Source organism: Rhea americana, unplaced genomic scaffold (genome assembly GCF_003343005.1).
Source record: "Rhea americana isolate MKP2758 unplaced genomic scaffold, rheAme1 scaffold_191, whole genome shotgun sequence".
Classification (NCBI taxonomy): domain Eukaryota; kingdom Metazoa; phylum Chordata; class Aves; order Rheiformes; family Rheidae; genus Rhea; species Rhea americana.
Window position 1 is genome coordinate 499,547 of NW_028186050.1, and position 26,288 is coordinate 525,834.

The window sequence follows — 26,288 nt, forward strand, 5'->3', positions numbered from 1 at the left end:
AGAAAAGAAAAAGAAAAATCAGATCCATAATTCATTATCGTCAGTGCAAGCAGCAGTAGAGGCTGCTACATAGACAACAGATGTCTAACACAGTATTGTCTGACTCTCTTCAAAGTAGGGTCACACAATATTGTAGTAAAAATACCTGTATACCATCAGTGCTGTAGCTTGCATTAACAAAAAATTTAGATTTAAAATTTGCTAGTGCAGCATCAGCCAGGAAATAAATGTGTACCTTAATTATGTGCAGTGCCTATATACCCACAAAAGCTCTGTGTTACCATGCCAGAACAGAGGAGATGATAATGCAAGTGTCCACAACTGAAGAAACTTAGCAACAGAGGTGGAAAAGGGGGAGATGGAGAGCAGAGGAAGCAGGGAAGTAATTTTGGGGTGAAGAAGCCTGCAGTATCCTCCAGTATATGAAAGAAGATTATAAAATATATACGAAAGAGCAGARGGGAAGAAGAGGATATGTTATATTCTAGCAGTTTTGTCTGGTCTTCCATAAAACAATGCATTTATTTAGGTATCTGTAGATTACCCTACAGCTCCAACTTAACATGCATTCTTCAGTTTCCTCCAGACAGAGTTTTTACTGGAAGAGCTTATACTAGCCTTAATCACCTTAAAAGACTTTTGTTTTTAACATCAGAATTTTGAACTGGAGCCTGACCAAATACTCTTGTTTTCCTGATGTCAGGTTCAGGTTTTGGAGCTGCCATCCAAGACGTCAGTCTGTACCTTGAAGCCAGARGTGGGTGCCAAGCTGGGCATGCCCATGTGTCTTAAGTTATGGCAGGTAAGGCAAGAGTGACTGCTAATTGTGAAATGTTTTCCCTGTGATTCATTTTATATGAAGCACATGAATCTTTCTTCACATGGACTTTGATTTATTATCAAACCAATCAAGTAATTATACTGTTAAGGGGGGGGGGGAAGATTTGTGAACATCCTTAATGTAACTTGCAAAGCTTTCCAAGCTTTAATGGAAGATTTGCAAATACTTAGGGAAAGCTTTGTATCCTTAGGATAAATAGGGTTTTTTTTTTGCACCAATCAAGAGGAAAATGAGTGACTTACCAAAGCCACTTGTTTGATATGGTTTATCTCTGTATTAAGAATGATGAGAAATGATTGGGTAACTTAAAAAAAAAAGTGATTTTAATGGCAAGTTGCATTCACTTCAAGGCCCTCAGGATGAGGAAGTACTCTGTGAACATTTCTATTCCAAGCATGTAATAGGAACAAAATACGGGTTTTGTATTGGCTTTGGACAAAGGGGTAACTAAAAATACTTCTTGCAAAAAAAGAACATTTGCAGGATATTTAGCAAATAATATATAGAGAGTGCCAACGCTGAAAGACAAGTAATACAAAAAGGTGGCAGTAGAGGGAGGAAGGAGTTTGTGTTTGTCTCTACATCTTGCAAGAATTGGTGGCAAAGCTGATCCCTTTTTTAACCTTGCTGATCACATACCCTTATAGGTCTGCAGTACCATCAGAGCTGATTTCAAGTATGTTATTCCTGCAGAGTCATCTGAACATTTCTATTTGTTTCAGTTGAAGAAAGTACTTATGAATCAGTTGTGAATTTGAGGCCTTAGGGTCTTCACTCCAGGTCATGAACCAACGGAAGTCCAGAGGAATTAATTTGCTGATCCTACACAAGTAGGACAGGCCACAGTTCAAATCCCATGGTGGAATTAAAAACTAGAGAAAAGTCAGAAGACAAATTAAAATAGAATGGTTAGGTTTTTTATTAAACAGAAAGTTTCTTCTAAAAATGCCATCAGTATTCAGTACTCAGTGAAATGAATGTGACTTTCTGTCTCTTGGATGTATTTTAATATGGTGAAGATAACTGAGGAAATGTGCAGTGTTTGAAAATATTGTTGCCTGTATAAAAAGTTCTCTGTCTTGCCACACTTTCTACATACATTAATATTGCTGTTCCCCTAGGAAGCAGAGCAGGTGCAGAGACTTAATTTTATGTAGTTTTTAATTTTGCTGCCAGTGGGGATAAAGCAGAGGATTGGGAATCGGAAGAGCTAAGCTATTCCATGCAAATTCTGGCTTTGGGAAGTCACTACATCTTCCGAGACTGCAGCAGACAAGGATAGATAATCAGTTACAGTCTCACAGCTGTATTTGCCCCATTCACGCATGTGTACAACTCAGTTTAAAATGGGGGAGGAAGAATACTCTTTAGGGGCAAATAATTATATGTGATATACCAAAGTGATGCTCTGCTTTCTGTTTTGTGGTTTAATTGTAAGCGGGCAGCTGAGTAACCATAAAAGCAGAAGACCATAGGCTAGCACAGCTGCACCCCTCACTGAGCAGTAGTAGTCCAGGATTTCTTTGTACATTACTGCATTTGGTAATATAGACATATGCAGAAGATGAGCACTCCCCAACCTGTGGCTTATGGGCAACATGTTGCCTAAGAGACCATTTGTTGTTGCTTATGGCACAGTAAATTAACAAGTTGAAACAGAGGCTGACATGGAGGGAGAGCCACGTAATGGTCTGAAGGAAGTCTAGTCAGGGTTGCTGTCCAACAAGAGTTTGGGGGAACTGCTGCCATGTATCATCGTATTTTTCTGCATGCCAAGAAGAAAAAAATCCATGCATCAGTCATCAGTGAAACAATACACTTTACTAGCAACAGCTTGAATTAGAAACTTTGTTGTAGAGTGGAAGGAAATTGAGGCTTAAATTGGGTTTGTGGATTAATCCTCACGGCTTCTTCTAAGCTGTAGAAAAGCTGGCATCAGTGTATTTTGTTGGTTTGAGACTATTTTTTATTCTCACTTTACTAGATCTGTGCTTAAAAGTATTAGTTCATGCAGTGGGGTTTCTTCCTTGTGAAGGTTCATGTTCTCAAATCCATTGTCCCCTGAGCTTCACACCTTCCTGCTATTACTAATTGGGTGGGGTAACATTTGCAGGAGTAAGGATAGTCTTCCCTTAAATTTTTTGCACTCCCTGTGGAAGGCATCATGTTGCGTAATGGTGCAAACAAAATAATTCAGCAGGAATAATGCATGTAGAAACTGGAAATGCAGAGTTATTACTTTATATAAACTATGGCAATTATTCCTGCTGAGTTGACAGCAGAGCACCTTTTCTTCCTTCCTTGACAGTTATCCAAATGCAACAACAAAATATTCTGCTTAGGAAGAACAATGATTTATATTTTAAAATTTCCCCTGAAACCAGAATATGAGTGGTAAAGATATTTCTACAAAAGTGTTCATTATTAGCACCTGAAGGAAATAGGCTGTCATGATCCATTGCCTGGTTAAGTCCAGGCATCAGACTGAGAGACCCCTGATCTTTCAATAGCCTTTYCTGGTTAATTTCCAGTATATGTACTTATTAAAATATTATACTTCATAAAATTTGGAAAAGTCAGGGGAGAGATGTAGGGGAGACCTTCATTTCAGAGAAAACAATGATTTGATTGTTTTTTAAATTAGATCAATCTTAGATCTCAGCTGCTAATTACTGTTTTTCAATCCTCAGCTAAGATACCAATAGTAGAAAATAATGTGCTTTAGCTTGGCATTTTCCATGATGCTTAGCCGCTGTMTGTCTGTCCTGTCTTAATGAGGGCTGCTGGGTAATGAGCATCTATGAAGATTTGGCCACCCCATTTTGAGTGAGGCAGAGGAGCTGATCGCGCCATCCATATCTTGTTTCATTGGCTAATGAAAGCTCTCTTATATAGAGCCCCAGGGCTCTGGAGGAGTCGTATGCTTGTAGACAAGCTGTACAAATAATTGATTTTTTTGGTTTGCTGCCCAAACTGGGGGCTTTTTTAAATTTAATTGAAGCACTATGAAATACTTCATTTTTCTTTGAAGCTTTTACCGTGTATTACATATAAATAATTACTTAAATGTTTCTTTCACTCAGATTTTTTTAAATTTTTTCTCCTTCCCTGAAAAGCAGATATTCCTCATTCCAAATACTTGATGACATAACATTAATTCACAAATAATTGATACATATTTTTTCACTTGAAGCTTTATTAATTTAGCAAATCAAAGATTTGATAGAAAACTCATGCCCAGTTCTGGCTGAGGGCTGTTTATCACATGAGACCTCTTTTTTTTTTTTCTTTGTAGTCAGAGCATGCTTCCTGCCTTTTCAAAAGAAAAAAAAAAATCTTCTTAAAGTAAGGAGTGATGCTGCTGCAGGATCCCAGGTGCAGACTATCCTGTTCAGAAGGAAGATGTAGATTTCCCTTTGGCTTTCTCATTTTAAGGGACAATATTCTACCCTGCACRGTGAGATTCATTCCTCACTTAAATAGTTCTTTAGGCTGGATAAATCCAAGAAAGAACATGAGGCTTTTACTCAGCAGTCTTATTACCTAGACCACCCATCTCTACCCATCTCTTGTTAGTTTAACTCCCCCTAGAACAAATAATAACCAGTGTGAGAACAGTCTGGACCATTAATAGAGATTGTGAGCCTTTGGCTAATGCAGGTTTGCATCACTGACAGCCAGTCAGTTCAAAAGAATGTCATTCAATAATACGATGCCTGTAAAAATTAAGTCTTTATAAACTGCCTTTAACTTTTTTTTTAAACTGAAAACAAAACAGAGGAATCCTGTAGGATCAGATAGTGTTCAAGAAGAACTGAAAAGCCTAACAGATGCATTATTAGGGTAAGATGTCCCTGTATGAAGTAGCCATAATCCCTAGGTCTATTTTGGTGGCTTTTCTCCTATTAAAGACATAACTGGCATTAACAGATGCCAGTTTCTTACGTTGCTTTTCATTAGGGATTTGCATCTTCACTCACATAACCAGTTACTGCTTACAGGGTCATTAGTCTTTTGGCTGGAGCAATGATGAATATTTTCCTTAAGTGTGACATGTAATCCAGTAATGTTCCCTTCTCTGAGTTATTTCAGAGGCTTAAATAAATTAGGTGTCTGCCCAGGGTGCCATGCCCTTTGGCCTGTGACATCGTTAATCAAAATAGCTCTCAATTGGTTACAGTGGGATTCAGGCGCCCGTTAACCCCTTGGTGACTCACCCACGGATTCTCTAAGAAGGGTTCAGTGTCTGTCTTTAAGCACTGCCAGGCACTTGGGTAAATGAGCTGTATGTGTAACCCCACACTTGACAAAGTGAAACTAGGACTTCTTTCAATATCCATACAGTTTTGTATAGCATGATTGTAACTCAGTTGCTCTAATGTTTTTAAGGAGCAGAACTGAAGTTTAGGCCATGAAGTAGAGCTTCTGAAGAATTCAGGCACAAGAATTTTGTTCAGATGATGTTGAGGATGATAGTTTGGATTTTAAGAGAGTGAAGTATTTTTATATATTAATCTCCCCTCCCCCTCTACATATATATATATATATATATATACATATATATATAATGTTTTTATTTATATACATATATGTTTATGTATACACACACACACACATATAAACATAAGCGTGTCAGCAGTTACAGAACTTTTTTTTTGTATATGTTGATGGAGCGTCAAAGTTTGTCTCTACTGATTGCATTAATTTTTCAGAGTTCTAAGTTTTCACTTCTATGCTAGTCAGCATTTTCTTTTTTTTTTCTGATACTTGGATTGAAACCTAATTGTGGATGAGAATTTTCCTAACAAACTCTTTACTTTTTTGTTTTTTGATCAGCTGGACTCTGGTTCTCAACCTGGGCTTCTGGCTGGCTATGAAGATGGATCAGTGGTCCTTTGGAATCTGTCAATGGGAAAAGTGTTGAGCCAACTTGTTTGCCATCAGGAGCCAGTGATGAGCCTTGACTTTGACTCAGAGAAGGCCAAGGGGATCTCAGGCTCATCTGAAAAGGTGCTTAGCATCTGGAGCCTCAATGAGCAACAGAACCTCCAGGTCAGGATCACTGGCCCTCTAGTGTCATTTATCCCACTTTGCACTAACAGTTTGATAGACTAAAAAAAATATTTAGTCATGAAGAGGAGTTGTTGCAGATCTCTGGCTAATTAATCACAGACTGGTTAGAATGCCTCTGCTATGTGACTAGACTTAGCGAAAGATGGTGAGGATTAAAAAAAAAAAATTTTTAAAAACCCAACGTCTCTCACATGTTTTTGGTTTTGCTGAAGTTACAACAGGCACACAGGTCCAGCATTACTCAAGCCATTGTCTCTATATCTTCATTTATCATGTTAGTAGTATCCAGCCCTCAGAATGTCCTAAATATTATAAATGAGTTATAAAAATGAGAAACAAAGGATTGCTTTTCCAAAGGTTCTGCTTGAATGGATAGAGCTTTCCTTCCACTGTAAAAAAAGGCAGAAGTATTCCATGAAATATTTCACTAACCAGAAGAGTAGGACTGATTCAGATGCCCAGCTACCGCCAAGAGTGTGGTTTAGGCAGCCAGCTTCCTTTGACATCTTTGAGAGCCCTGGTCTGAGATACAGAAAATGAGTTAATTTTATGTATCACTTTGTGTCTRAGCTACACATACCTGGAATGGCTGGTTTAGAAGGAGGTCTTATAATCACTAGTTCTGTCTATGCTGGTGACTGGCAATAAATACTGCTTAATCTAGACAACTTTAGCAAGTGTTCCAACAGTGCCAAGGGGTTAAGTAGGTTTTAACTAGGTGTGGAAATGAAGTATGTAAATAAAAGCTCTTGCAAGTGAAATGGCCCCTACATAGCTTCTCCACTGCTGAGTGCTTGAACCATTTTTTTAATAGGGCTTTTGGCCCCTGGATGTATGGAGAAGAGAACCTTAACAAGCCCCTGTCTGTTCTCATAGCATCCTCAAGAAGATAACTGCTAGATATATCAATTCATGGAAAAACAATAACTGCTATTCCAGCTTGCAGCTTTTATGGAGATCTTTTAGCTAGTGTAGTGAGTTGATGCTGTTTCTGAAAGGAGTTAGAGGAAGAAAAAAACGTGTTTGGACATCTAACAGTGGCTTAACACCCAGGGGTGCTGTGAAGACCCACCATTTATTAGGCATCACCACAGAACTAGCATGTACAGATAGCCAGGGCACTAGGACCCCAGTGCATACAGTATAAATACACCTGTATGAAATGAAGTTGAGAGGAGACAGTACTCACCAGATKCGGAGGCAAAAGTCTGAACTTTAATAATTGGTAGGACACAAGGTAGAAGAGGTATGCTAGATGCTGAACAAATAATAGTGAAAGAGTTCTAAGTGAATGTGATAAAGATGTGTTTAAACGAGTCAGGTACACAGTTGCCATGGTTTTGTTTTGCTCCCCCTCCCTGGGATCGCTTTCAGTTGGTTCTTCCTGTTACTACTGGCACATGCCTGCAGTTAGAGTCCCTAGCACAGGGGAATAGAGGGAAAGGTGAGCAAAAAAAAGTCTCAGTAAGAAATTTGGTATTGAGACTAGTTTTCTAAGTTTAAGGTGCAAGAAATCTAGCATCATGCAAGTTTCCTACAGTTTCAAGTGCTTTGTGTTGGACAGGAAGCTATTCCTTCATATTCATTATAGCTTTGTGTTTTTTCCTAAGTACAGGATAGTCTGATAAAGAAAATATTGTTCCCCCCAGCACGTTTCATTTATGAGTTAACAGTAATGCAGGGGTACAGGTATGCCTCATGGGAAAAATAAACCCTTGATTTGTTCACCTGAAATATTCCAGGTATTGTTTGCCAGAGAGTGTTCACATGCCCAGGAGATGCAGGGTTAACTTCAGGACATTGCACTGAGAGATAGTAACTTTTCTCAAAAGAAATTTAAATGCCAACTATTGTAAACCATAAGTATTATTTCTGTGCTTCATGGATAGTGTGAATTCCATAATAAAATGCATCTCTTATACGAGCACTAGAAATTGTCAGGGACTTAGATTAAGTTTTTTTTTTCCACAATTGCATTAATAATATAAACCAGATGGGGATTTTTTTTTTCCTGACATTCCAGGTACCTGAGGTAATGGTAGATGTTGGAAAGCCACTCAGTGGCACATTATTTTTATTCTAAAAGGTTTTAATAAGTAAACGTGGTGCATAGCTATCTGCTGTTGTAGAAATAATGACGCAGTGATGGTACTTCAGCTCTGTTTTAAGTGGCAATGTTCCAGTGCGTCAATGAATAGATGATGAAGGGATAAACTATGAAGTTACCTATGGGGAAAGTTTGGTGTATTGTCTGCTACCAGAAAGTTGCTGAAATCATCACTGTCAGCAAATAACTGAATTGGTTATGAGCCTTCTGATTTGGATGAGATAGTATAATTAAGTGATGATGTTTGTGGCAGAACATACAAACGAGGTAAACAGCTTCTGTGGGTGACTAAACAAAGCAGAATTGAGAAACCAATTGCAGAAGCTCCTTATTTTATATGACAAGGAAAARAAATCTGTAAGTTGTAATGTAAATAAGCACACAAGTTTCTTTGGTTGGGTTGCTAAGGTTTCTCAAATTCTGAAGCTCAAGTTGCTGTCACCACCATATTGGCTATCTCGCTAATTAAGAATAGGGCTTAAACACGTGGTTTGGAGTGTAGGAGAGGGAGATTAGGAAAAGAAAAAAAATCATAGATGCCATGTGTCTAGGAGGGAAGGTGAGGTAGATATCTGTTGGCCTCAGAATATCAAAGTTAATTAACGTGTTTGCTAGTGAATGAAGTTGTCCTTGGCTATGACTGGCTGAAAGCAACTTACCTCAGCTTTTCCCTCTTTCTTTTCTGAATTATCAGTTTGTTAAAATGTGTTGGTATACATACGTTTACAATAGTTGCCCGGCTGTGACTGAATAGCCCAGATCCCTGCAATAGGACTTCACCTGGCTATGCATACCTCAAGCAAGTTGTTCTACTTTGTTTTGTTTTTCTTTCTCACCTCCAGTATTTGTGGATCATGCACAAATGCCCACTGTTCCCTCATGTTCTGTAGCCAAAAGGCATCACCATTATAGGCTTCATTTTCAAGTTGTAGCTTGCTGATGACATGCAGTTCCTCCCAGTCATCTTGATTTTGCTGTATGGCTCTTGCCCACATAATTGACAGTAATGATGGGAAACACTACACCCAGGATTGGTTATAGCCATTAGCTAATAACCTCAGTTACAGAGTAAGGCCCATCTTAATTTTGCCAAGCTAGTGATGTCAGTAACAAATGCTCCCCTTGCCAACACGAATATGTCAACAAAAATCCCACTGAAGCTGTGCTCTGTTAGCATAACTGGGGAGTTTGGAGTAAAATATGTACCAGCAAAAAGCACAGATTTTACAGAACACATTGTAACCCCCACAAAGAGACTACATACAGGCCCTTACTGTTGATCAGGCTTTAGAAATACTTGCTGTCCCCTGTCCTGAATTTAAGGTAGGGCCTGTTCAGGGCCTGTTTAAAATAGGCATGTATGGAAGCTGCAAGAAGCATATACCAAGTTTCAGTTAGCCTTTTTTCTCATCAAATTTGTGTATCKTTTACATATATATTGCTGCTTGAGTGAAGAGCTGGATACTTATTATATAGCTGAAAAATAACTACTTACAGCTTTGTTCCTGTAAGAGTCCAAGATGTGCTAACTGTATCTGAAACCAACTTTGATTAGCATTCCACAGGTTGTAGTTTTCTAGATCCAATATTATAGTTAATGTAATCTGCAACCAATATATTTGTGGAAAACATGTACTGATTATGCATCATGGAATGTCCTTCCTGGGGGAAAATTACTCRGATGTAATGTACTTTTCAACCCCTTCCCTCCTGAGGAAAACAGTAAACAACATACAGYGTATTAAACCATGCACTGAATTAAGCTTTGGTACAAGATAGCTACATGTTAGGTTTTAAGTATGTGGAAGCATTAGCATGTCATTTCCAACTGTGATCTTGAATTATGCATATAGATAACTGTAYGACAAAGATGAGAGTACAGTCAGCTTTTCCACATTGTGACAAAGCTATGCTACTTCAACACACACATACATACACTGTGATGCACATACTGCATGGATTTCAGAGATGGACTGCTGACTAATGCAAGTTATCTGAGGCGAGAATAGCAGAAGTGTGTTAATACTGAGTCAGTTTTCCTTGTACTTCAGAGGAAGTTCCAGACGCCAAAATGAAAACTTTCTTTTTGAGGGCTAAGTAGTGTGCAGTCCTAGTACCTCAAGAAGAATGCTAAATGCCTTCCCATTTAATCATACTGCTCAGATGGTTGTGCCCAAGTAGTCTCTAACCAGTAAGAAAATGCCTCCAAGATTGAAATCAATAACTTGTTTGTAATCCCTTCTTGGAATTTGGTGTAAATAAAAGTCTCTTGGGAAGGAGTACTTGAAATACAGATTTCCTGACACTGTAACTTAATTCCTGGAAGCATTCCTTTCTCAAGACTGTGGTAAATGCTCCCAGAGCTTATTGGGGTTTTTGTGAGGGGCCACAGTAGTAGAAATAAGTAGCAGGTAGTTTAAACACTAGATCAGAATATCAACGTGGGAATCGTGCAGGAAGTGGGAAAATATACAGCTATTGCTTTGAACTTTACGGCTTATGCAAGAATAGCTAGAAGGGCAAAGATGTGTAGTTCAAATCTCAAACTCAAACCCTTGACTGAGATTTTCAATTGTGATAGAATATAAATAGTTTTAAATGCAGTATGACTTAAAGCATAAAAGAGATGCTTTAAAAAAAATAGAAATAGAAAAGAGAATGATGCTAGAAATGGGCTCAGTTCAAGAGCTTTTCCGCCTCTTGCCTATAATTGTTCTCACTAGGACATCATCCACCATATGGTGAAAAGCTGCACAGTACCTGCCTGGCACCAGTGTTTATGGATAGGTATTGTAAATTCTGAAATCTTCAAGGGTTACTTTTTCATTTGTTTATAGATGATACTAAATTTTTTAAAACAACTTTCTTGCTCAGGTTCACAAAATACACAAACTTGTCAACTCTGGCATATCTGATATTACCATCCGTTCAGACAAGAAGATCTTAGCCACAGCAGGGTGGGATCATCGCATCAGGATCTTCGGCTGGAAAAAAATGAAGCCCTTAGCAGTGCTGGACTACCACACAGCAACTGTCCATTGTGTCTCCTTCTCAGATCACAGAAACCCAAGTGAGAGACTGCTAGCAGCTGGCTCGAAAGATCACCGCATCAGTATCTGGTCAATATATACTCAGGCATGACATGTTCTGCACTTTCATGGGCTAGAAAGCAAAACTGGTGAAGCAGTAATTTGGATCTGGATATGGGGAGGCAATAGAGCCTATTTCCAGGCTGAAGTGAGAGTCTTTGGAAAGTGTTGGATTAATTTTTATGCTGCTTGTTCAACAGCAATGTTGCAAGTTTTGTTTTCCAGAGAGGGAACTTGATTTTTAAAATTTATCGTAAGTGGAGCAAAGCTAGCCATGAATGAAGACACGGGACAAGTAGCTCCAAGTTCTGTTGCAGGCTTTGCCATGGCTTTTTCTTTGGCAAGTTGCTTGACAAACTATGCCAGTTTCTTCTTTTGCAAAAAGGGACTGGAATCTCTGAGACTGCTGTTGGGGAAGAATACATCTGTTTGTAAGTCATTTATGTATCCAAGCCTCTGAATCGGTGTAAAATATGACTCTTTCTTGAGAATTTATACCATTAAACCACCTCCAGTGGTTTCTCATTGTCAGTTACTTTTTCTTCTCTGTAACTGAAAGGCTATCAGAACAACCTTGATTTGTTCACACTTCTGTCAGTTTCCAACTTAAACCAACAGCCAGGAATGTGAYGAGGGACGGCCTTTGGCATTTATGAATTTCATTATGTCTCCTGTCACCTCAAGCCTTGCAATTAATCACAAGAAAGAAAGAAAGAAAGAAAAAAAAAATCTTCCCCTGCCCTGAATTGCAAAGCTATGTAAAGCCTTTTACAGAGCCAGTGCTAAATCCTTTCCATAGACTGACTAGCAGAAGGATTTAAACTCAGCAATCCAATTAGCACCTTTCTCCTTCGAGAGTTAGGGGTAAGTTTTCAGCATGGCAAGTCTGGGATTCAGCTACACAACTCCTATTAACATTAAAGGGAACTGCATGGATAAATCCTTATCCACAGAGTGCGAATGGATCCATTAGCTTGTCATCTCTATTGTCATGGAAGCTGAAATTCATTCATAAAGTGTTTTTTTTTYCTTGTTTCAACCATGAAACAGCAATAGCATTCTTTTAAAAGATATACTGGACATGGAACAATCCATTCATAGATACCTTAGTGTTGGAGTCAGGTTTGTCAGGAAGTTGCAGTTATAACTGTAGCACTGAGCCAATTAGCAATTGCTAGTTTGTTGATAAAGTAATTTAAAAAGGAGGCAGCCTGCAGACTAAAACTCAGCATCACCAACTGAAGTGTTTTGTGTATCAGCAGTGCTGCTCTGTTGATATTTTATTGGAAATACTTGTTTCTGCCTCTGTATTAGCCTGGACACCAAATAAAAGTCACCAGAATTGTAATGAGCAGCAATATCAAAAGACTTCTGAAATTATTTCATGGAAAATGCACAGGCAAATTGTAAGGTCTGCTACCCAGCTGTGCTTTACAGGCAAAGAGAATACTATTGAACTAAAAGTCTAAAGCACCAAGCCTGATGTTCTTTCCATTAAAATACAGAAACAGCATATTGTTGCCAGGCTTTCCTAAATGAAACTTGGCCTTTCACATTTTGAAGTGTGATGACACTTCAAATAATTTCTTTCTTTGATTATTTCTTTACTGTTAGGTAGCTGCATGGAGGATCACATTGCAGTTGAAATTTAAGACCCAATTTTGAGTGATCCTGAGTTAAGGGGAGGTGCTGGTGTTCATTACATCTACCAGATACAGTTGTATAGATGATAGTCTTTCCATCGCCACATGTCATCCACTGCCCACATGAAGGAGGAGCTATCCAGCCAGTACAAGATCCTCCAGGCCAGCAGCCTTATGGAATGAGAAAGAGACCTCCACAAGCCTATTGCTGAAGGAAACTTCTCCCCCTTCTCTTTAGATAGGTCAAAATCAAAGTGTATATTATAATGTATCGTTATAGAAAACATCATTGTCATGTGTGGTCAAGATAGATACTCTTCATTAGGCAGCTTTCAAAGAGACTTCATTTTGGCTGACCTGTCTTGTAATGTACCACAGATAAAGCCTCTCAAGCAGCCCTGAGCTAGTGTCCCATCYGTTTGAGTGGGATTCTGTATACATTTAATTTTTTAAAGCAACATAACCCAGTGCATAAACACTTGTGTTTTAGTCTCCTCTGCACTTAGATTCTAAATAAATTATTTAAATATTAAGTGAACTAAGAAGCGGGCTGCAAGTCTCCACCTGCTCAGGGGAGCACCCTGTGCTTTAACCTGTGAAATCACTCCACCTTCATCAACAGATTCAAAGCAATGAATACAGCCCATGTGCCAGAACCTCCTGCAAGCTGGTGGCTAGGCAGTGTCCTGGAAGGTGAGCACTGTCCTGGAAGGTGAGGACAGTTCTGCATCTCCTCAAGCACCGCCCCAAAGTGTCCTGTGTCAGACATGAACACTCTACACCCCCATAGACCCCTCTCCAGGAGACACAGAGTTAGAAGCACAGTTACTAAAGTCATTTTGTGTGGAGCATGAGCAAAGCCAACAATGCCTTCTTGGGAATCCTGCTATGGAGGCATGGTACGCCTCAGTGCTGGAGCCTGACATGTTTTAGACTATCATCTGAAGAGCTTGCTTCTAAGCGAAATCTAGTTTCCGCTGTTTATCACTCAACCTCCACCCCCCACCCCCACCCCGAAGATTCACAAGCAATCCCTGAGTTGCAAACCCACACTCAGCTGCCTCTCCCAACCAGGCATCCCAGCCATTAAAAATTCATTTCCTCCTCCCATTCCCTAAGGATCTTGAGAGCTTTTCTGCAGTGCCACTTCAGAGATGAGAGGGGATGGGGTGGGAGGAGGGCATGGAGGGAGAAGCATTTCTTTTTTCTATGGCACCAAACAGCAGCCTAAAGGGCTGGACAATTTCCACAGAATTGAGAAATGTAGGTTTAATTCTCATCCAGGAGAAAAAGAAATGAAATCTACAGCTCACCCATCTTAGGTCAATGATTACTGTACAAAATGAGACTGGCTGCACCTACTCCTTGTAAAGAAGTAATCATTCTCCTCCTTTTGACAAGAACAGACTGCTTTGCCACCAGAGAGTACTCTAGGCTACAAGAGGAGCTGGGTTAAGATACAAACCTCTCAGTATTTCAGGGAACTCTTGTACAGCATACCAGTCGTTGTGAATGCCAGTGATGAGCATTAATGCTCCAAAGGCGTTGTGAGTATTGAAGGTATTGTCATAACCTAGCTTCTGTGCCAGACCCAGCTGGCTTATGGGCTGGGTCACATTCATCCCAACCTAAGCAGTATTTCCCCTCTTGTGTTCTAGCCCTTCAGTCCCAATGCAATATGCAAAAATGTGTCTTTAATGAAGAACTGTGCACCTTACATCCACAGTAGGAAATAACTTTCGATGCAGACACCATAATGTTGGCACAGTGGCAACCCCTCCAGGAAGAACAGATTAATACCCAATGTCTTAATAAGAATGCTCTTGGATCAAAGCCTGAGAGTTAGCCACTGAGTGTATTTTTTTTCTCTGCAGCAGCCTTTTAATGTCAATGTGTATAATAATTATGGAGACTCATAAGAGAGGCTTAGATTTATTAATAAGCTTCTTGGAAGCTACACTAAGATTGTTAGCTATGTGCCTGCACATCTAACTTACTGGCCTTTGCTTTTGTTTTAAAAGTCAACCCTGTCCTACAAGCAGAAATGGAAAATGAGGGCATGAAATACATCTGTAATCTTGCTAGCAGACAGACAGACACACACACACACACACAGAGAGGTGAAGCGGTTCATCAGCCTCAATAGGAAGGCGCATGTATGTGGAACTGCTTGCAAGAATAGACCTAACGTATTTATTTAGGTCCCATTACCAAAGAACTATCCCTGTGATACTTTTGTGTGTTATAGCAACAAACTCATTAATATCTTGCATGATAATTAAYTTTTTAAAAAAGCCCTCTCCAGTCAGTGGAATTTCAATGTTTTTCTCATGAGTTTTGATCTACTGAACAAACAGACTATAGTAATTTGATTTAGAGTTGAATCTAAATGTCATTGTTTGAATGGGAACTGCAGTCTTCTAAAAAGTGTATTATTTGCTTAAGGAGCAGACCTGGACTTTCCTAAAGTAGAATGCTTTTCAACATGAGGGACAATCTATACAGACTGTAAAAATACAGTTATTTGACTGCATCTAAGATATAARAATGTTTTCAGAAAAATTGTTAAAGATCTTTAAAAACTGTAATATTAGCATGTTTATCACTCAAGAGTACAGCTGACTTGCTAGCAAGTGAAGAGCTACCTTAAGCTGTTGGAGTTAGCTCTGGAATCTCACCTGCCAAAAAAGAACAGGACTAGCCTGTACCTGGCCTAAAGGATTCGGGAGTGAAGGTGATGACAGCTAAATTATTACAAAAGGCTTCCTCCCAAGAATCGTYGTCTTTGGCACTGTGAGAGGGAAGAAAGCAACCAGCATTTGTAAACTAATAGAAATAAATCCTAAACATTAGCATTTGTGTAGCAATTACATGGAATATTTATCACCACTGAAATGAGTGGTGATCTCTGACCCTCAGATGTTTTCTGCAAATGAAACCATTGTTCCAGCCTCTTTCTCTTATCTGTACATAGGCCATAAAGCATTCCAAGTCTAGGTGTAGATGAACAAGGAAAGAGGATATTAACTGTATTTGTAGTAATAAGTGAAAAAAAAAAAAAAAAAAAAAAAAAGGAAGCAGGCTGAGGGCCTGCAGTGAGAAAGTTGTTAAATTTGGCCCTATATAATGCAATTGCGTTAATAAGCCAATAAATTATTGTGTGCAGCTTGACCTGGATTGTTGCAAAATTTTGCCTTTTATAGGGTGGAGTTTTATAGTTAAGCCAATACTAGCTTCTGGATTGGTTTGTTCCTTAGCACATTTAGGATGCCTCTACAAAGCCAGCTCACAAATAAATCTTTTCCTTATTTCAGTCTGCCAAGAAGAAGTTAAAACACTGACTGCTGCAGCAGCCATGTTAATGATGTAAACCAAAGGACTGAGGATTAAACAAGGATTACTGAGTGCTAAATCAATGTTTCCTTTTCTGGCTGTATGTCTGTGGTGTGAAAGTATGGATCATTACATAAAACATGGCACATGACTGCTTGGATTAATACTACATTTTAAAGCAATGCTGAGACACAAGGTTTGATGTTTAAGCCTGACCATTCTGTGTGCTATCAAGAAAGTGACAGCATGAGCAAGGAAGAAGGCATGATTTTTTCCCACTATTTGCACTATTTTGAAATTCCAGCCTGGATCCCAGTACTAGAGTAATTTTTCTGATACACTTGGGTGTGCTTAATCCATGCACTACTCTTTTAGGGGCATTCTGGAGGTTTGTTTTAAAATGTGAAGAAAACTGACAAGAATTAAAAATCATACTGTTTTGGCAATTCCTTAAGTATCTCATAGTATGAAATTAACAAAAAAAGTCTTGCACTGTCCTGTCAGATACAGAAGAAAGAAATAAAAATTTTTAAATAGACTTAAATTGAAGCACACAGGTTATTAGACTTGCCAACAATTTCAAAAGCAAGTAGCCATGTTCTGGATATCAAATTCTTTGTTCCCTGACCTTAACACATACTCTCACCCCTTTTAAGACAAGACCAGCAGCCTAACTTTACAGGCCATTCTTGTGTATGGTTTTATTTGTCCCCTCATCCTCCATTCTTGTCAAATAATCCTATTTCCTATTGGAAATAACAGGATTGTTTGGGTTGAGGCATCTGCTCCTCTTTTTTTAAAGATATTACCTGTCTTTACTCAGCCAGAGTAGTGACAACTCCTCCCCCTCTCCCCCCAAAACATGTCTGAGGAGGCATATTCTAAGTTTTAGCTATTAGTCATTTACCCCCCTTCCTCGATACAATCCATCACAAAACCTTTGTCACAATAAAGTATTATTAAACCGCRTAGTTGGGACTATGACAACAGCATCTCTCAATTGTGAATGTTTCGTCAATCTATCTGATTAACAGTACGAAATACAACTATGAGCAGTATTGCATATCACTTTATCCTGACTTTACCAGGAGGACTTTGATGAGCAGTTCAGTTTTGTAAGGGATAGTTTGGAGGGTGGGGGAGAACAAGACCCAGACCAAAACAAACAAAGAAGCCTGCCTCCATAACTTAAGAGGATACAAAGATTCTGAGAAGTGCAAAGGCAAAGGAAGCTAAATGAGGTGCCAGGTTCCTTGTGGAAAAAATGAAATGAATGACAGGAAAGAAAAAAAAAGTACTTAAGAGTAAACAGATGGTGATAGGTCTGTCATTTTAAACTTGCAAGTCAACTTATTTCATCTTCAGAAGTATTTGTTGTCACTCACATCCCATTTAAAAGTGTTGGAATATTAGRAAACCCTATAAACTGCAACATGCACTGCATGTCTTAGGAACAATGTAAACACACTGTCTAAAAATGCATGTGCTCTCCCAGAGGAGTGTATATTTATTGCTGTACTACAAACAGTGGCAACACCAAATGTTATGATGCCACTAGAGATAACAGCAGCAGGAAATGAGTTCTTGAAGAAGCTACATGTACTGAAGAACCATCTCAGATCAGTACTGACTTGTCACGAGGGTGACATGGCAATGCAAGTATTTATTACAACAATTTATTTCAATTGGAACTTCTGATCTTTTAAAAAAAATACTGATCAGTCTGAGATTACAGTTGAATGCTCTTTCTTCCTAGTTTATATTCAAAGTGCATGCAAATTAGAGTGGCAAGAACCTGTGGCACTTCTCAGACAGCCCTGATCCGTTTCCTCCCAGCTGCATAGGTATTAATCCTGATTATGTCCAGATCAGGGAATCTAGGGAGCATGTTAAAATTCTGAGTCAGACTTCTGCTCCATAGTTCTGGCGTTTCATGCATGCAAAGCTATATTTTCCAGCTACCTGTAGTACTGATTGCTATAGACATGTTCTGACACTGGTAGGAGGCAAGGTTAGTGCATTGAGCCTCCATAATAATTTTAATCATGACAGGGAATGTGAACACAGTATTTGTCTTGATGGTAATTAAAAGAAATGTTGCCAATATGAAAGTTTAATGATTCTTGGATACATAGTCTTTGGACACAGAAAAGCACCTAGGCTGCTTTTAACATAATACTTACTAAGTATTATCTTTTCAGATTTTTTTTTTTTTTGCCTCTGATATTTTGATGGCATGCATACTTGGCATCATGCTAAATAGAGACACAGAGTCTTCAAAGTGTTATCTCTTGAGCCCATCTGGTTTGAAGTAGCTGACAACAAGCAGGAAAGGGAATAGAATGAAAGACTCACTTCATTTTTGCTGAAATAAAAGATTTGTAAGGCAGTGCTCAAATTAAAACAGATTGAGAGGAGGGATTCTGCACTCCCCTCTTGCCATTCCTCCTCTGCCCCTTAAGATGTTTGGAATGGGAAGTCTTCTTCTGTGACACCCTCCACACAGTGCTAACTCTCACTACRGGGGCTCACATCCCACCCAGTGGCAGCTGAGGCAGGCAGGCTGGAGCACAGAAAGCGAGGAGGAATGAGGAGGATTCTGCCCAGTGGAATGAGGGACAATGGGCACAATAAGCAAGCAGGGTAAAAAAGCAAACACTAAAGCAGAGCCCTTGTCCATCAGTCAAGTGAAGGCCATTCAAAAAAAACTAATAGTGCAAACACTTCAGATGAATGTGCTTCAAACAGTTTTACATGCTGTTTAGGCTGTTTTTAACTTCCTTTAGCAATTTACAAATACAACCCAAGGATTTCAGTCTGAGTGCCTGGACACTTGTGCAATTACCCGTATTGCAGGCAGATATAGAACATAGCAATGGTGTCAGAAGACTCCTACCCTGCCCACTAAAACAACCRGTAGGTTAGTTACTTCAGAGAGAATGCATTTGGTAGGAAAAAAAAATCCGTCTACCAATGCCCACTAAGTGCTATTCATACAAAACTTAGGAAACAYTGTAAGCGCCATCTGGTAACTAGAACTCAAGGCTGAACAGAATTAGAAGGGCACTTRCTTTCTGAATGAGGCAGACTATAATGAAATGCTCATCCTTTCATGGAGGTGATGAGAGGCTATCCGTTATCATTACGGTAGCACTCTGGTAGCATCAGCTGGAAGTTGCTATACCAGCTTGCATGATTTTACACCATGTAACAGCTAGTGTTGCAAATACATTCTCTTTACCTTTATAGAAGTTATGCTGCTCAGTATCCTTACAGAATTAGGTCCTAAATGTGACTTGTCTGGCTTTTGTTTTTAATCACTTTGTTACTAGTTCAAATTCATACATTTAACCTAAATATGAGTGAGTGATTTATTATAATTATTTTCTATAGGCTGCTCTTCATAAACTTTTGAAAAAAATCTGGGAAAACATTTAATTTCCCATATGGAAAGAACACATTTATCATACTTTACTTGGATACTTGGCTGAATATTGCTCATATATGCAAAACATATGTGACATATTCAAGGCTGAATTTCATAAAACAGAAATGCTATGAAATGTGATATAATAAATATATTACAGAGACATATGTGGCCAATTTATAAAACTATAATATCTTTGGTAAATTTATAATAGGTCATTTCTATTAATGGGGAGGGTGGTAGATGCATTTTTCTGGCATATGTAACACATGCAGTACTTTACATAGCCTTCCAGAGGGGAGATGGACCTCTGAAAAGAAGAGCTGCACATGCACATGTATAGTGTATATAGGACACGGCCATATGTTTCGGAATTAGTGTATAATGTTAAACGGGCCCTTGCTTTTTACATTGATTGTGTGTACAATACACTGGGGAAACAAAAGTATAGAATACRGTGCTTAGAGATCAGCAAACTTCTAATGCACTAGGTAGCTTCACATAGACATTGGGTGTCACTTGCTTCAATAAAGAACACGTTTACTAAGCACACACCATGTTCATGATAAGGGCCAATAATAGAAAATTTTGAGTACAGTTGTTTTCCTCTAATTGTTTTAATCACTCTTGTCAATTAAACATCTTACAGATTGATTAAGAATAATWAAGTAAAAAATGCATTTGTTTACAAAAAATTACGTACATTTTAGCCACTCTACTATATTCTCCGACTCTCCATAATACTGTGTTTAAGCAACATCTAAATTATTGCTACCCTTATTTATGCCTGTGCACTTTGAAGATGAAGTCTTGATTTACTAAAATGAATCTGTATTTTTCTCTCAGATTKTATATTTACAAGTTTGGGCTTAAGCTCCTTAAGTGGTCCTTTTGCATGCGTGGATGAGCTAATTGCTGCAATGCACAACTCTTTCCTCTGGAGGGAGCTTGCTCTTCAGGCACGGCCRGACAGGCGGGTGTGCATGTGTGCAGCATCCTTCGTTCACCAGTGCTGTGGTGCTGGGATACCCCACTCACCTTCCAAACCCGATCCCCCGATCCTACTGGAGTGATACGTTATCTGCTGTCTACTCAGGCAATTTAATATAAATGGCAGATCAAACTATTGCAGCCACCCTCTCAATAGCTCCTCCAGCAAAAAGCTTTTGGTCTTCATGCCATCCGAAACTGAACAACGGAATGAAAAGTAACAAGAAGCAAAATCTACATGTGTGAGAGTATACACACACACTCCATCCCAACATACATACATTCAACAGACTTGCAGCAACTTCTTGAGCTCCTCAGATGGAGGTGCTAAAACTTGCTTTATCAGTACTGCTGCATTAGCTCCTCAATATTCCTCTGGGGAGGCCTCAGCTTCTGCCACTACCCTACAAAGCACTGGGGGGTACCTAAATTGTTTCCAGTGGCTGTGGGGACCATTTAGACGTTTTACATGGGCAGAATGTTACACAGTTTGTGCRAACTTGTTTTTCTTATTCCTTTCAGGGCAGAACAAAGCACCATTGCCCCTTGTGATGTGTGCATCCTTGGACAAGTTGAAATACATTTGCAAGAGTGAATGAGGTCTCCTTGGCAGATGGAGGACAGCACGAGGTGGCCCCATGTCACACAGCCCGAATAACCATGGCTGGCCACAAAGGATGAACTAAGAAAACATGTGTTAGTGGGAGACCCACACTGTCTCCCAGAACATCTGTATCCAGGTAGGGAGTAGCCGCTGGGCTAAGGAGAACCTCTGAATGAATTAACTTTTCTGGGGAATTTCACAGCATTACCCAGAAAAGGGCATCCACAGCAGGCTGGGGAAGCTGCCCCATTTACACACTCACATGCCTGCTCTTGGGCCTTGTGCTCAGCCCTTGCTGCCCTGCATTAGGGGCTCCTGCAGGAAGCACTGCAGCAGCTCAGGCCCCCACTGAATTCTCTCCACAGAGGAGTGAGGCATGTGGGATACCAAACCCTGGGCAGAGGGCACAGAGGAACTGAGACTTGCCCCTTTTCCCTCTGCAGCAGCTCCTCATAAGCAGGCTATGATTCCTTGCTCCAGGGCTGAGGCAAAGGGTGAGGATGCATGCCTTTACACAAGCTATTAAGCTACTCCTGGTCATTTATAGCTTTTTTTTTTTTCCAAGGAGGAGGAAGAGGGAGGGAAGACTATTTAAGTTTGCCAAGGTTGCAGCATTCCCTGTAGAGAAGTCTTGGGCTTCCTGGCAAAGGATGCAACATGGCAGAAGTAAAGGGAAACCCAGCAAGTCATGAATAGCTAAATGGTACAGGTCTGTAGAGTGTGTGTGTGGGGGGGGGGGTTAGAGGGTAGGTGCTTCTGCTTATGGCTGGCAGAAATCTGAGCATAAAGACCACTGGAGCTCCTACCAAAAGCAGGAAKCTCACTGCATGCAGAGATGATTCTGCAGGTGAATATTTGTTTTTCATGATCTCACAGATGGATCTTGCCCATCAGACCAGGTTGGGATAAACCCTATAAGGCTCAGTAGTTGTATAAACAGTCAACAAACCTGATCCAGGCCTTTCCTGTGTGGTCTGCCCTCGTGGTTACAAAATGCCTTTTTACTCTTACCACAGTCCTTGGGTCACYCTCCACCCTGCAACCCACTGTTAAATAGACTGTAGCATGCAGGAATCCAAACTACTTGCTCCTCCAGCAATGGTCATGAATAGGTCTGCTTGAGATTAACTGAAGTGGTACCTACTACCCAGGACACTGAGAGGCACCTTATGGTGACTACCTTCACAGTTCTACCCAAAGCAGTTTCTGAGTCTCCCTGAACTTAAGCAAAGATTTCAAATAACATCCACGCAGTGTGTAAACATTATGCACAAACACTGCAAGCATATAGGAAYATCATCCCCATGCTCGCATCTTATGCTGAATTTAGTCAGATCCATCATCAGATCCATCAAGAGAAAAAAATCCAAAACAAACATGTTCCTGAAAACCTGAATTGTCCCCAGGATTTGTGTAAGAGATCAGGCAAAGAACTCCATCATTTTACTTGTAGATGTAGTCTGTAGGTGTAGGCCTAATCCTATGTTTATCCACTGGAGTAAGAGATATGGTTTCAGACCTGCTGAGCGATCAGTAAATTCAGCCTGTACCTCTGGAAAATGGAGCCACATGGCTAATTTATTCTGTAGCCCTGTTTGGGAGAGACAAAGGTTGCTTGTAACTTCTGCGCTTGGGTCTGTTTCAGCAGCAGCTTTTAAATATACAGTGTTACGTGTAACCTGAAGTAACTATAAGTGGAAGTATTGTCAGGAAATGCTGTAGCCTGCTTCCAAAGTATTTGCCTTTCACCTCAGTGACAGTATGTACCGAGTGAGGTTCAAATATATGTATAATCAAATCATACAAAGTTATTTTTCAAATGAAACTACAATACATATAGACAAAGCATGACTGGTACACGATACCTCTTGACTAACTGGTTGATAGGTTACATGAACCCCTGGTTATTGATGTTACAGCTTTTCTGTGATTTTTGTAAGGCTTCTATAGCTCAATAYGTAGTGTGTGTGGAGGGGGGCTGTTTGTTTGTTTTCTTAATATGACTTGTTTGCTGGGCTAGAAAAACAACACTGCTTGCTTTCCATATCTGGAACACTCCCATCCAGTGAGACTGGCACTGCTATACAAGGAAGAAACACAAGTCAAAACCCAGAGGACACTTGGTTTAGAAACTATAACATAGTATGAAATGGACTGCTAACACGTTTAGTACTAACATATGCAAGGGCATAAGCAAGGGCAGAAATACCATTTTCACATTTAAAATTGTAGTCTTGATAAAGCTGCATGGTCTCTACCTCCCTGTAGTGGTTCTTCTTCTAGCCCAGTGAACCTGATGCCCCATATATCTGTAAAAATTTTGGCCTGTGATTTTCTTTTCCTCCAAAGGGGAAAAATTAAGTTTCATACAGTCAAGGCAAGGACTTTGAGCCACTTTCTGTAAAAGCATACTTTAGTCCTGGTATACTGCGCTGCTCAATCCTCTCAGTTCTTGTGCAGGAAAGTGTGTTTGAAAAGGTCTATGGCCAATCTGCATTGGCAAGCAGCACTTTCTTGCTGCAATCGACGTACTTTAAAGAAAACAGGTGCTAACAAATACAAACAAAAGCGTCCTGTATCTGTTTCAACTTAGGACCCCAACCATGCCAGYTGTTGCATAATGGTTGCCATAAGCAGCCCCCCGCAACGAGAGAGAAAAAAGGGAGGCAGCAGTCACCTATGAAAAAAAAAATCACTAGTTCCTCAGGCTAAACAAATTACGAAACTACAGTTTTGTATTCCTCCTTATTTAAGTGACCTCAGTTTGTAGGGGAGGTTTAGATGTAAGCTGACAAACACACACAAGTAATTAAACAAGAAAAGAAAGAAAGAAAGGAGAGGAAAAGCATTTATAAATGTCACTGTCCGATGTCTTTTCAATTTAAATGTAATAAGATTATCTACACATATCTACAAATATCTACAARTATCTACACTGTTTGCAGATATGATTCTTCAGTTGTCATGACTTTTCCTACACCGCAACTATCAAGGAAAAAAATTGTATAATCTTTGAAAGAAATAATAAATATAACAACTTCATTAAACGTTTGACCAAAGCTTTGGCACTAATCAGTTTACAGATAACAAATCAAAACTCTGAAATAACAGCGGCAAAGCAATAGAGCACATCAGAGAGCCATTTCCCACTGATTAATAATAAGCACAAGGCTATTTTACATTAACCTTTCTGAGAACATTAATTATGGTTTAGTCAGACACTAAGAATTTCACAATTCACTGCAAATGTCAAATAAAATACATATTTCTTGCACAAGTCTTTTCCATGGATCCAGATATATTTTTTATAACAGAAAAAAATACAGAAAATATTCRTGTTAGCCTGCAATCCCTTCTTAACCCTTCCAAAGAGTTTTGGAAGCCCAAAACCCACTGCCAGAGAATGAATAAACATTAACACTGCCACCTGCATAAGGGAAGGATTGTTTTAAAGGGTCTCAGCAAACCATTGCAGAGTTTGTAGTAAAGACGCACAAACATGGATGAATAGAGAACTTACTTAAAAAACAAAAAACAAAAAAAACCCACTTCTTTCATAGAATCACATGGCAGAATCAGAAAAGTGTTTATAATACTGTATACCAACACAGSTGAGGAGCTGTTCAATACCTTCTCTGAACAACACAAAAGGGCTGACACTTGGTGATGCATTTGACAAAAAATGCAAGCCAACTATTCAAAACACATCACTGGAGAATTTGTGATGAACAGGCCCATCTTTTCAACAATAAGGAAAGGCTACTGAAGGGGAGGGGGAAGGAAAAAAAGGTACTTACCAGCTTTAAGAGGAAAGATGCAGCAAGCAGGTAGATGCAGGATAGATGCTTTAGGACTACYGCAGTTTGGGTCAACCAAATATAAGGGTGAGGCATTCTGGGAAAAAAACCCTGAAGTTCCTCTAAAAGGCACCTCTCAGTGGGAGAGCACCAAGAGCCCAGGAAAGCATCTGGGAAGGTGGTACTGTGGGGCTGCTTCAGGAGCATATTCAGGCTAAATTTTGTGGGTATTCCCTCCACTCCCAGGCTAGGTTTTAGATCTTAGTAGTATCAACTGCTGTGAAAAGAAGAAGCTGTAGATGGCTGCGCTCTYGGACATGTGCTCTTTTCAACAGCTCAAAAAAATGCTTTTTTGATTAAGCTGCCCCCATGAACCCTAAAATTCATGAACAGGTCAGCAACAGGAGAGACTGACATGGATTCTTATACTGCTGCCTGTGGAGATCYAAAGTGTTCCCCTTGGTTAAACTGTTTCCTCTGACCATATCCTAGAATGGAGTCAGCTGTGAATGAGGCCAAGGTAAAGGACAAACTTACTTCAACGCACACCGAATTACCCTCCGGCCCCGGGGAGCACGGCTGCCTGCGGCTGGTGTCTGTCGGTGCTTGCGGCACGCTGGCCCGTCCTGCTCAGTGTTAACGTAACACATTCYTCCGGGCTGGGAAATACTCGTGGCACCGTCCAAACTGGTGGCAACACCAGATTTCTGTCACAAGGCCAGGTGGGTGAGCAGAGAAGGCCTGGGGGTGGTAGTCAGCCCCACCAGAGCCCAGGTTTGGCTGGGGCCCCGACTGCCAGCAGGGTCTCGGGCGATTCACCTCACAACTGCCACTGCCCTGACCCTGGCGCTAACGGCTCCATCCTGCCCGCTTCCCAGGGGCCCTATCGTCCTCACCCCCAGCACACCGCGGAGGTGGGACGGGGTATCCACAAGAACGCAGGAGTGGGGGTAGGGAGAAGGGAGATAACGACATATGGCTTCATTTATCAAAGTGCAGCTGCGGGTCAGGCAGCGACGGCGAGCGCGCCGCGTGCCCCCGCCAGCCTCAGGCGCGCAGCCGCCCGCCGCCCTCACAGCCCGCCGCGGCGCGGGGGGACGCGGCGGCGCCCCCGGCTTCCTGCGATTGGGCTCTCCGATTGTCGATCAAGTCAAGCCGGCCTATCAGCTCGCTCGTGAGGCGGGAAGAGGGGGAAAGGCGGGAAGACGGGGAAGGACGGCAACGGTCGCGGCGGGCGCCGCCGCTAGTCCCTCGCCGGGCCGGCGGCGTTACCGGGGCCCGTAGTCGTAGTTGGCGGGGGCGCCGGCCGACGAGTACATGTTGGCGGCGGCCGCCGCGGCCGCGGCCGCCGCGTTCATGTGGTGGTGGTGGTGGTGGTGGTGGT

The 26,288-nt window shown here is 40.5% G+C and overlaps 2 protein-coding genes across 4 annotated transcripts in view; one reads left to right on the forward strand and one right to left on the reverse strand.

The window, feature by feature from the left end:
- The window catches only part of GNB1L (G protein subunit beta 1 like), a 43,216-nt gene extending 30,666 nt beyond the window's left edge, over positions 1-12,550 (forward strand). For all 3 annotated transcript variants that reach the window (XM_085302706.1, XM_085302705.1, XM_085302704.1), the window contains 3 exons: positions 704-802; positions 5,678-5,893; positions 10,896-12,550. In XM_085302706.1, the coding sequence (XP_085158832.1) occupies positions 704-802; positions 5,678-5,893; positions 10,896-11,162 (582 nt within the window). In that variant the 3' untranslated portion in view covers positions 11,163-12,550. The remainder of the gene's footprint in view (positions 1-703; positions 803-5,677; positions 5,894-10,895) is intronic.
- An 11,420-nt stretch (positions 12,551-23,970) lies between these two features.
- The window catches only part of TBX1 (T-box transcription factor 1), a 12,088-nt gene continuing 9,770 nt past the window's right edge, over positions 23,971-26,288 (reverse strand). Inside the window, exon 9 of the mRNA XM_085302753.1 lies at positions 23,971-26,279. Coding sequence (XP_085158879.1) covers positions 26,173-26,279 — 107 coding nt within the window. The 3' untranslated portion in view covers positions 23,971-26,172. The remainder of the gene's footprint in view (positions 26,280-26,288) is intronic.